This window comes from Heliconius melpomene, chromosome 4 (genome assembly GCF_056956725.1).
Source record: "Heliconius melpomene rosina isolate 202511_hmr_F chromosome 4, ASM5695672v1, whole genome shotgun sequence".
NCBI classification, from domain to species: domain Eukaryota; kingdom Metazoa; phylum Arthropoda; class Insecta; order Lepidoptera; family Nymphalidae; genus Heliconius; species Heliconius melpomene.
In genome coordinates, this window is record NC_140392.1 from 5,877,272 (window position 1) to 5,888,309 (window position 11,038).

An 11,038-nucleotide genomic window follows, 5' to 3' on the forward strand; every position below is an offset into this window, starting at 1 on the left:
CGCAAGACTTGAACTCGCAGCCTTCATACAAAAACAAAGATCTGAAGTGAAAACTATTTTTGCAAAAGGTCATCAGTTACATGAGCCAACTATATAAATATCAGAATTTATTTAACAGAACGGTCGTCGTCGTCAAAGATCAAACAACAGGAAAATGTAATTTCCTTATATTATTATTTGGTATATCTATGTGGACCTCGTTAAATTATTTATAATTAAATTAAATCTAATTAAATCAGTTTCACGCTGTATCCCGCACACAGCAGGGTTGGCAAACGGAACCTAGTGTTACGACACTCCATTCCTCACTTTCCGTCGAATTCTAGAGTTATTGACACCCGACACTAGAACGAAGCAATGGAAATATAAACTTAAATAATTATTTAATTTCCTCGAGTGGGAATCAAACTCACAACCAGTCGCGTTTACAATCACCCTTTGTGCCCCCGCGCCACGACTGGCCTCGTAAAATATTATTAGCATAAAAAGACAAACGTATTACACCAGTGTTTAGTATTATTGAATACAACCAAAACCTCGTAAATATCATCATCAAATTAGCAGCCAGCTCTAATAAATAACTTAACTTTATATTGCTGCAGTGCCAGAAATGGCTTACAAAAAGACAAAATAAGACATCTGGCGAAAGGGCGTTGTTCTCACCAGACGATGCATTTACATCAATTAACTGTCGTTTTCAAAGTCAAATGTACCGAAATATGATACTGGTTCCATAGTACTGTCTTTCTAACTAAGTATAATTATTAATTGGTGAAAGGACGTGACTGGGCATTTGTTATATTAGCTTTGAATTAACTTTAATGAGAAAAAGTCGGTTGTAATTTATAGCTGTAACGCGATTAACTTTTTTTTAATTTTCTATTTTCTTTATTTAAAATTAAAAGATAAATTGTAATAATTCATACAGAGAATTAAAAATGTATTTATTTGTTTTTCTTTTCTTAGCTTCAAGTTTACAGTCGCATGATTAAGTATGCCCCAGCGCCTGCGCCAAGATGGCCTCAAATCTCGAATAGCAAACACAACTAACATTATATTTGCAGTTAAAATATTGTTGTAAGAATTATTAAGAAGGCAATAATATAGACAAGTTATTTAATCATTATGTAGGGTATATAGAATAAAATTATTTCATAAGTGTGTGTAAAAACTATATCGTAAAAGAAAGTCGATTCCAGTAGATGCTCGATCAAACTTCTCAACAGATTTTAATTCAGCTCTCACGAATAGACAGAGATATTATAATAAACTTTGTATTTTACATTAGTTTAAAGCGAGATACCCGATGTAGCTATCTTAAATAAGCGAGTTTAATATAGGTACGAGACCACAAAAATGTTTTTTTTTTCTTAACAATTGTCAAACAATGTAATACAGAGGACAATACGTTAAAAAGATTCGCCGTTTTATTTTAGTAATAGCACAAAATGCATCAAATTTACGTACAAACGAAATTGTAAATACATATTCTATATCCATCGCCAACGTTTCGTGGCGTACCGAAATAACTGAGTCGTCAAGAATACTAATGCCCCACTGGCCGCGATCGGAAGAGCGGAAATTATAATTTACTATCATTTTTACGATAATAGAAGAATCAAGCCTCAAATGCTAGAAAAAGTTGGTAGGGGAATATAATCACGTTACCTACGAAGGTTTTAAAATATTCATATTCTAATAAAAATCGCCAAAGCAGTATTATTATAGATGTTAAAAGAAAATATACACTTCCATGGTTAATTTCACCGAACTCTGTAGGCATTGCGTGTTGAGTGGCAGAACTCAACGCCGCGCTTTGTCTCGACACCAGAGCGGAGAAATGGAAATATAAAAGCAAATAAATATTTCACTTCCTTGAATGTGGATCGAACCCACAACCGCGTTACAGTCACATATAAATATTATTACTTTTATTTCGTTATACCCGAAGGTAAAGTTAAAAATTAATAATAGTACGAGTAAAAAATCAATACTAATATATTATATTTCATATCTTTAAAGAAAGTGAACACTTTGATTTTATAAAATAAAATTTCAAATAAGATTTCTCAAATTACCTGGAATTTAAGCCATAAAAAATAATAATTGTCTATGGTTCTTATTTTCCTTGAATATTATTGGTAGCAATGGTTATTACAGGATTTTAATTGGTTCTTGTAAGTTTTATGTTTTGATTTGCCAATGAATAATGAGATTGTAAACGGAAACAAACCATGTGCTGAGTGCTAACATGGCGAATTTTCTTGGTCATCAACATCATTATTAGCAAATCGTTTCACTATTGTGCATTTGTTATGGGACTGGCATTTGACGTATTGTATTTTTCACTTTTTGATCAATTTTCACTGTCTGCTACATCTTAGCATTACATTCGAGCAAAATGAGTGTTGACGCGTATGGCCCTAGTTCCCAAACGCTCACATTCTTAGACACTGAAGAAGCGGATCTAATCGGTGCTGATACTCAAGGCTCTGAATTTGAATTCACTGATTTCACTCTTCCATCCCAAAGTCAAACTCAAGCATCTCAACACGATCATGGCTTACCAACATCCAACCAAGTGAGTGACTTTTATAGACAACAATAGTAATCTCTAATTGTATAACCTAATTAGAAACTAGGGCTTGCACGGTTATTTATGTGATTATTTTACAGGTAAATGGGCTAGGACGGACAGATCTAAATTCTAAAGTATCAAGTGTAGCCAATGCTATTGCTGAATTGCAATTTGAAGAAGAAGATGAAGCATTATATAGTAGTAAAGATCTACCAGAACATGCATGCAAGTATTGCGGCATACACGATCCTGCCACCGTGGTTATGTGCAATATATGTAATAAGTGGTGAGTACACTCTTGAGAAGTAAATATAAATATGACACTTTACATAAGAAATAAAAATCTGTCATCTAATGAGAATGGCATATTGCCACATATTATATTGCTGTGATATGATGTGTTGTTTGGACTGACTCTTAAGCTGTCAAATACCATTGAAAATTTGAAAATAACCCTAATATAGAATACTATTATATTTGTTTACATTATAATATGTAGCTTGCTCATGATCTTGACTGTGGTCACAATGCTTGTGCACATGCCGGCCCTGGTAAAACAAGTGACACAATGATATCTTATATCAGTTTTACTATAACAACAGTGGAAATACTGTTTGAATGTAAACAACACACAACTTAAATTAATTACAAATTTTCAATCATGTATTTAGCTAATATAGCAATCTCTATTCCAGCCATATTTGGAAAATTAAAAACTAGTCAAAAACTCTTGTTATCGTCCTTATACAAGTATTATTACTTAACTACTTAATTAAATAACAATATTATTAACAAGTCCAATATGAAAACATTGTTGCATTATCTACATTATTATATATTATTATAACTTTTTTCAGGTTTTGTAATGGGCGTGGAAACACATCGGGTTCTCATATAATCAATCACCTGGTTAGAGCTAAGCATAAAGAAGCAGCTCTACACAGAGATGGACCTCTAGGAGAGACTTTACTGGAATGCTATTCCTGTGGTGCTAGAAATGTTTTTGTGCTAGGTTTTATACCAGCCAAGGCAGATTCTGTTGTTGTTTTACTTTGTCGGTACGTTACTTTTTTCTTAGTTACTAGTAACTATTTATAAAATTATTATGAATATAAAAGTAATATTGTATCTATGGCTACTATTCATTGCATACATCAATTTAAACAATTTTCTGCATTTCATAAAAATAAATACCTGTGACCACTATGTTCAAAATTAAATACCAACACAATGGCCTAAATTTTTTGCACATTTTATATTTAATATTAAAAAAAATACACTGTATATGATTAATATTAACAAAATGTTTATATATTCTTTATTGCAAGTAATAAGAACACAAAGACATAATAAAATTGTATTTATTATGAACACATTTTAAAATGTATAAGTCCCACATACATAGTTTTTTTTCTTGTTTAATATATCTTTTATTATTGCTCTATTTATTTATAGGCAGCCATGTGCAGCTCAAAGTTCTCTAAAGGACATGAATTGGGATCAAGAGCAGTGGAAACCATTGATTTGTAAGTACTTTCTTATATCTAAATACCTAATGTTGCCTTTTTATAATTAAGATACAAGTAAGAATTGAGTATTTTTCGTTATTTTGTGAAATTTTTACTATTATTATGAAACTATTTAATATTAAAATAAAAATTAATTGAACATTATTATCATCTTTTATTTGTGATATTATGCAAAAAAGAAAAAACATTACCAATAGTTAAATATGTTTTTAAATTTTTTATAATATTATATTTTCTGTAAATATAACAGCTGATCGTGCATTTTTATCGTGGTTGGTGAAAGTACCTTTGGAAGCAGAGCAAATGCGGGCTCGACAAGTAAGTAAATACTAAATATACTATAAAAGCATTAAGGTTATTGTGACCGTAGGCTCGCGCCATAGGCTTTAAGCCATTTTCTGACTACAAACACAATTGTTGTGGGTTTGATTCTCACTTAGGGGACTTGTAATAAATTATTACACTAATAAATTACCTTGCCCGTTAAGGAGGAAGAAGGGTGTCAACAATGTATGACCCTTTGTGAGAAGTTAGTAAGATGATTTATTTTAATATTTTTTAATAAATTTGATTTTTTGTATTACAGGTGACACCACAACAGATTGGTCGGCTAGAAGAGCTGTGGCGTGATAACGTGGATGCCACTTTCCAGGACCTTGAGAAACCTGGAGTGGATGAAGAGCCACATCAAGTTTTATTAAGGTTAAATAAACAATATTATATTTTTTTATCATAAGCTTCATGCTGTAACCCACACATAGCAGGGTAGGCAGTGGGAGCGAGTTTAATATACCCCATTTTGTACTTTTCAAGACATAGTGTCTGGTGGCTTAATTTAACACCCTGCTTTGTTTTGTTACCGGAGCAAAGTAAATGAAAATAATTTTGCCGAGTAGGAATCAAACCCACGACCGTGGCGTTATACTACATATATGTATGTTATTCTAAACACAAAATATTTAACATATTGAGACTCAGACCTGCGTCATTCAGATACCGTACAAAAGCTCTGATTGTCTGAACTTATACTTTCTTATCAAGCTACTTTTATTTTTTTACATGCTTGTTACAACTTATTTAGCCAATTTTGTGTATATATTTTTTTTATAGATATGAAGATGGTTACCAATATCAAAATATATTTGGTCCGCTCGTAAAACTAGAGGCTGATTACGACAAGCGCTTGAAGGAGTCACAAACTCAAGAAGGCATAGAAGTGCGTTGGGATGTGGGATTAAATAAAAAAACCATTGCATATTTTACTCTTGCCAAAACTGACAGCGATATGAAGCTGATGCATGGAGATGAATTGAGATTAAGGTTAATTATATAAATATTCTTGTCTATTAATAACCTAGGATTTGGTTATTTTGTTTAAGTGGCAATTATATTAAACTAGTACATAGTGCATTCAAATACCGGATATCATGTACTAGAACTAGTATGGTATAACCACCATTCTATATAATTACTCAAATATAGACATGGGCGTCATCGTTTTTTTCCGCTAACCATACGAGATATTTGCCTTATCTCATTTACGCCCGTTCGAAATACATTACTTAGAAAGAGAAGAAGTTAGTTTGACGTTTCAAAAGTTTTGCGTTATTACGTTTTTGTTCAGATCACAGCTATGTTGATGTTTTAAGTTTCTGTAAAAACGGTTTTCTAAAAACATATATCGATATGTATGTTTTACTTAACATATCGGTTTTAAGTTACGTTTTGATATATCGAACTCATCCCTACTCAAATAATTTAAGTGGATTTGGTCTCTAAATTTAACTATTTATTTAAATATCAGTGTTTTTTTATGAAATTAATTAAAATTAAACTGGTATTTTTTTTATTTATGTTAGATTATGAATCTTAACGGTCATTTTAGCTGTAGGCAATCCTTGTACTTTTTAGAGTATTATATTAAATCTAAGTAATTTGATAAAATTCAGGAAATGCCATATAAAATATATTCATCCTCTTGCTCTGTCTGGTAACAAGGCCAGCGAGCGTTGGCGGGAATTCCCCAATATTCTAAGAAAAATAATTAATTACAGATACGTGGGAGAGCTCCACAAGGCATGGTCAGGTGTTGGTCATGTGATCAAAGTGCCCGACAACTACGGCGATGACGTGGGACTGGAGCTGAAGAGTGGTGCCGGTGCCCCGGCTGATTGCACTTCTAACTTTGTGGTTGATTTTATATGGAAGAGCACTTCTTTTGATAGGTAAAATGTTTTGTTTGGTTGTGAATTTTTGATTGTTTGATTATGGTGGTTTTTTTGCTGTGTTTTGGAATTATTCAACTTGTATTCAAATGTCATAACCTTAAATTATAGTACATGAAAATATAGATATAACTTTAGATAGCCTACTTTTGGTAATTTAATCAAACAAAAAGAGAAAATTCAAAATTACATTTTTTAGTTTGAATCAATTGGTTATTTGTTAATTATATGCTATTTTAGAATTATGCAATCTAAAATTTGTCTGTATGTTAAATTTTTATTTTAATTTCAGAATGCAATTAGCCTTACGTAAATTTGCGGTGGATGACTCATCTGTATCAGGGTACATATACCGTCGTCTTTTGGGCCACGAGGTGGAAGAAGTTTTATTTCGTGTGCACTTGCCCAAGCATTTTAGTGCTCCCGACTTACCTGATCTGAACAGGTCTCAGGTGTGTAAATTTATAATATAACTAGTGGGCCCGGACGCGGCTACGCCCGCGAAAATATAAGCCTAAATAATTAAAATAAGTTAAAAAATAATAATAAGTGGAGATTTATTATTAGAAAAAATATCTGAGTAACCGAAATGAACAAACAAAAGAAGTAAAAGTAACTGAAGGAAATTCTTAATATTAGAAAAAGTACCTAAAGTTTGCCGTGCGCGCGTACTAAACATTTTTCTATATTAAATAATTATTAATTTTTGCGAACAATATTAAATAAAATCTCAAATGATTAAAATTACGATATTTTAAGTGTATAACATCGGTATAGATAACCGAACTGGGATAAATTAATTATAAGAAGCAAATAATTACATAAAAATTAACAGTAATTCGAAAATATATAAAAATTTACAAAACCATCAGTCATCTGTCCGTTCGCGTCGGTCATACTATACCACTCGTAGGCTAGGTCATTTGGAATCAGTGACATCTCCTTAATTATTTATTAGAATGTTATACAGTAAACTATAATTTCCATCTAAATGAAATGCTAAAAGTGACTATTATATTTATTTTCATATGGATGAATATCAAATTATAGAAATCATCTAATTTTTGTTAATGTATACAAATCTATATCGGCGCGCGCCATGTATGCATTAAGCAAACTCATTTTGGGTGACGTTTTCTAACAACAAACTTTGCAAATCGTTGCTTAGCAACGGCGGTTGTTATAAACATGGCGGAATAAATTGCATGTCAAATTAATAAGAATTTTAATATATTAATATATCGAAAATATTACAAATATGATAAAAAAAAGTATTCTATGTTCATCCCGAGACCCTCAAGTACCTCTATATGTGTATTTTATCACAATAGAATTAGCGGTTTGGCCCTGATTGCGTAAAAGACAGACAGACAGAGTTACTTTCGAAATTTATAATATAGGTATGGATAAAGTATATTTCAATTTTTCGAACGTCTATTAACTGTCGTCGTTTTAATAGATGAATAGAAAAAAATTAAAAATTTTACAGTGTAAAACATACTCTGTTCATCTAACTTTCAGGTGTATGCAGTCAAACATGCATTACAACGCCCCCTGTCTCTAATTCAAGGCCCTCCAGGTACAGGCAAAACTGTCACTTCAGCTACTATTGTATATCAACTAGTAAGACAAAACGGGGGGCCGGTGCTTGTGTGCGCACCCTCAAATACCGCAGTTGACCAACTCACAGAGAAAATACATAAAACAGGATTGAAAGTGGTCCGCCTTTGCGCCAAGTCGCGAGAAGCTATGGAGTCGTCGGTGTCTTTTCTGGCGTTACACGAACAAGCTCGGGCATTGGGTTCTGCTGATAGTGAACTGAGGAAATTGACTAGATTGAAGGAAGAAGCTGGAGAGTTGTCAGCAGCCGATGAAAGAAGATATCGGGCTTTGAGGCGTGCGGCTGAGAGAAGGTTATTGGATGCTGCGGACGTAGTGTGCACTACTTGTGTCGGTGCCGGAGACCCACGTGTTGCAAGGATGCGCTTCCAGTCCATATTGATTGATGAAGGCATGCAGTCTACCGAACCAGAGTGTATGGTGCCAGTCGTATTGGGCGCAAGGCAGTTGATTCTTGTGGGTGACCATTGCCAACTAGGGCCTGTTGTTATGTGCAAGAAAGCAGCGAAAGCAGGACTCAGTCAAAGTCTCTTTGAAAGACTAGTAGTGCTAGGTATTCGACCCTTCAGGTTGGAGGTTCAGTATCGCATGCACCCTGAATTATCACGGTTTCCATCTGACTTCTTCTATGAGGGTTCGTTACAAAATGGAGTAAGTGCGGAAGAACGTCGCCTCCATAAAATTGATTTTCCGTGGCCGAGACCTGATCGTCCTATGTTCTTTTATGTCACTCAGGGACAGGAGGAAATTGCGGGGTCGGGAACGTCATACTTAAATAGAACAGAAGCAGCTAATGTCGAAAAACTTACCACTCGTTTCCTGAAGGCTGGGGTACGTCCAGAGCAGATAGGAATAATAACACCTTACGAGGGACAAAGGTCCTATTTAGTACAGCACATGCAGTATCAGGGAAGCTTGCATGCAAAGCTTTATCAAGAGATCGAAGTGGCGAGTGTCGACGCTTTCCAGGGAAGGGAAAAAGATATAATAATAATGTCCTGTGTCCGCTCCAATGAACACCAGGGCATCGGTTTCTTAAGCGACCCGCGGCGCCTCAACGTAGCTCTGACTCGCGCCAAGTACGGGCTAATCGTCGTCGGCAATCCGAAGGTCCTCAGTAAGCAGCCACTGTGGAACCACCTACTAGCGTTTTACAAGGAACGCCGCGTGCTCACGGAGGGGCCGCTGTCCAACTTAAAGGAGTCCGCTATACAGTTTGCGAAGCCAAAGAAGTTGGTGAACGCGCAGAACCCAGGCTCGCACTTCATGTCGACATCCATGTTCGACGCGCGCGAGGCGATGGTGCCGGGCTCCGTATACGACCGCGCACGCCCGCTGCGCGACCCGCTGGCTTACGTGGGGCCCGAGCAGGCGGCCATGCTGCACGCACCCGTGCCCCCCGCCGCCTTCGCCGCGCACAGGGGCCTGCAGCGCACCCAGGCCCCCTCGGGCGCGGTGAGGCACCACAAGCGGCGCTCGCGGTTGTCGCAGGAGCCGCTGTCGCAGCAGCCGCAGCTGTCGCTGTCACAGGGCGCGTCGCAGCCAGACTTTAGCCAGGAGTCGGCCGTCCAGGACTGCCCGTCGCAGCCGGATGGACTGCTGTCGCAGGACTCGACGTACCAAGGCGGGTTCCGTCAGTACTGAGTGGAGGCCGCCGTCGCAGAACACTCCCCGTGGAATACGGCACTGACGAGAACGGAAGCGTTGCCGCTAACTCGACTCGCGTGTACACGAAGGTTAAGGCCGAGGCCGAGGATGGAGAGGACGGACGGACGGGATGTGCGTCTAGATAGTAGGTAACACGAGCGTTGCGGCTCGGACTTCACTGGAGTGTACACGGACGAGCGATTCCCAATCTTTTTCGGACGTCGAAGGGATTGCGGTCTCGCCGACGGCGGGGCCCGACGAACTACTGACCCCCGCCCACATTGACCTATGACGAGAAAACGACACATGATTTGCCACGGCATCCACTTACGCATAGCGATAGATTCCCATTTACATAAATCACAAGAATAGTAAATAATAGGGTTGTTTGAAACTTTGGGAATATTTGATATTGGTTCATAGTTCATAGAGAAACGGTTAATCTACGTGTCTACAGCCATTATGCACAAAATTCATGTTTAAAGTTACGATAAATGTATAATTAACATGTTCCGGATAAAATCTGAGGTACGGACTCTTCACTCTTAAGTAGATAACTTCTTTATGTTTAAAATAACAAAAAAAAAAGAAATATTAGTATGGTAGAACTATTCGTTTAGGGCATTTCATTACGGTTTTGTTTTCATTAATCATTATCGTCGATTTAAGCAATCATTAAAATCAACGCTATTAGACAATATCCAGCAATAATATCATATTGCTTTTCCTTCATAAATTGTAACAATATGTATATTCTTTTTTTTGTACATTACAATGTTTAAAATGCTATTTTTTATTGAAACTAGACAAAACTTTTTATATATATTTATTAAAAAAAAAAATTTTCGTGTTTTAATTGTTATGGTGTACCAGTTTTTATAAAAATTTCGAAGATATATATGCACACTTTATACTTCCTGCATATGTATCTAGTACCTGCTGGTAGTAAATAGCCACACTAGTTATCATTTCATTTTCCTTTGGGTTACATTTAATTTTGAAATAAATTGCAAAAATATTGTCTAAACTTTACAGAAATAATATACCAATATGCAATATGTTTCAACATCTAAGGTATTAAAAATATCTATTGTGACTTCTTATACACTGAAAATGTTATGAAATTTTTACACGAAATTTTGACAATATATTCTATAGATGTAGTTCATAAATTTTAATCCACTTTTGGCATCTCGATTATTTAAAAAATGTTTTATATTTAATTCGTTTAATTGTTTAATCTTAAAAAAAATCCAATGGAACTGTCTTAACTATTTTAATGATTATAAATTTTACTGAAAATGCTCAATTCAATGTATTATTTATTTTATGAAGGAAAATCAATAAAGACTCTCTTAAAAATACGATTTTTATTTTTCCCTGTTTGTGTTCCAATCAAAATATATTAAAAGTATAAGCCTAAAAATAGATGTATATTC

General features: G+C 35.3%; 1 protein-coding gene across 1 annotated transcript; it reads left to right on the forward strand.

Annotated features, from left to right (window-relative positions):
* Positions 1-2,249: 2,249 nt before the first annotated feature.
* Positions 2,250-10,961, forward strand: Upf1 (Upf1 RNA helicase). Its single transcript, XM_085208204.1, has 10 exons — positions 2,250-2,581; positions 2,677-2,864; positions 3,436-3,636; positions 4,034-4,104; positions 4,358-4,425; positions 4,694-4,809; positions 5,218-5,427; positions 6,162-6,332; positions 6,625-6,784; positions 7,854-10,961. Exons 1-10 carry the CDS (start codon positions 2,402-2,404, stop codon positions 9,594-9,596), a joined length of 3,108 nt encoding a protein of 1,035 aa, XP_085064330.1. The 5' UTR covers positions 2,250-2,401; the 3' UTR covers positions 9,597-10,961.
* Positions 10,962-11,038: the final 77 nt, after the last annotated feature.

Bases quoted from the DNA above. Each gene is read 5' to 3' on its own strand.
- Upf1 (XM_085208204.1), top strand. From the start codon at position 2,402: ATGAGTGTTGACGCGTATGGCCCTAGTTCCCAAACGCTCACATTCTTA. The intron at 6,333-6,624 runs GTAAAATGTTTT...TTTTAATTTCAG, and splicing joins AAGAGCACTTCTTTTGATAG to AATGCAATTAGCCTTACGTA. The intron at 6,785-7,853 runs GTGTGTAAATTT...TCTAACTTTCAG, and splicing joins CTGATCTGAACAGGTCTCAG to GTGTATGCAGTCAAACATGC.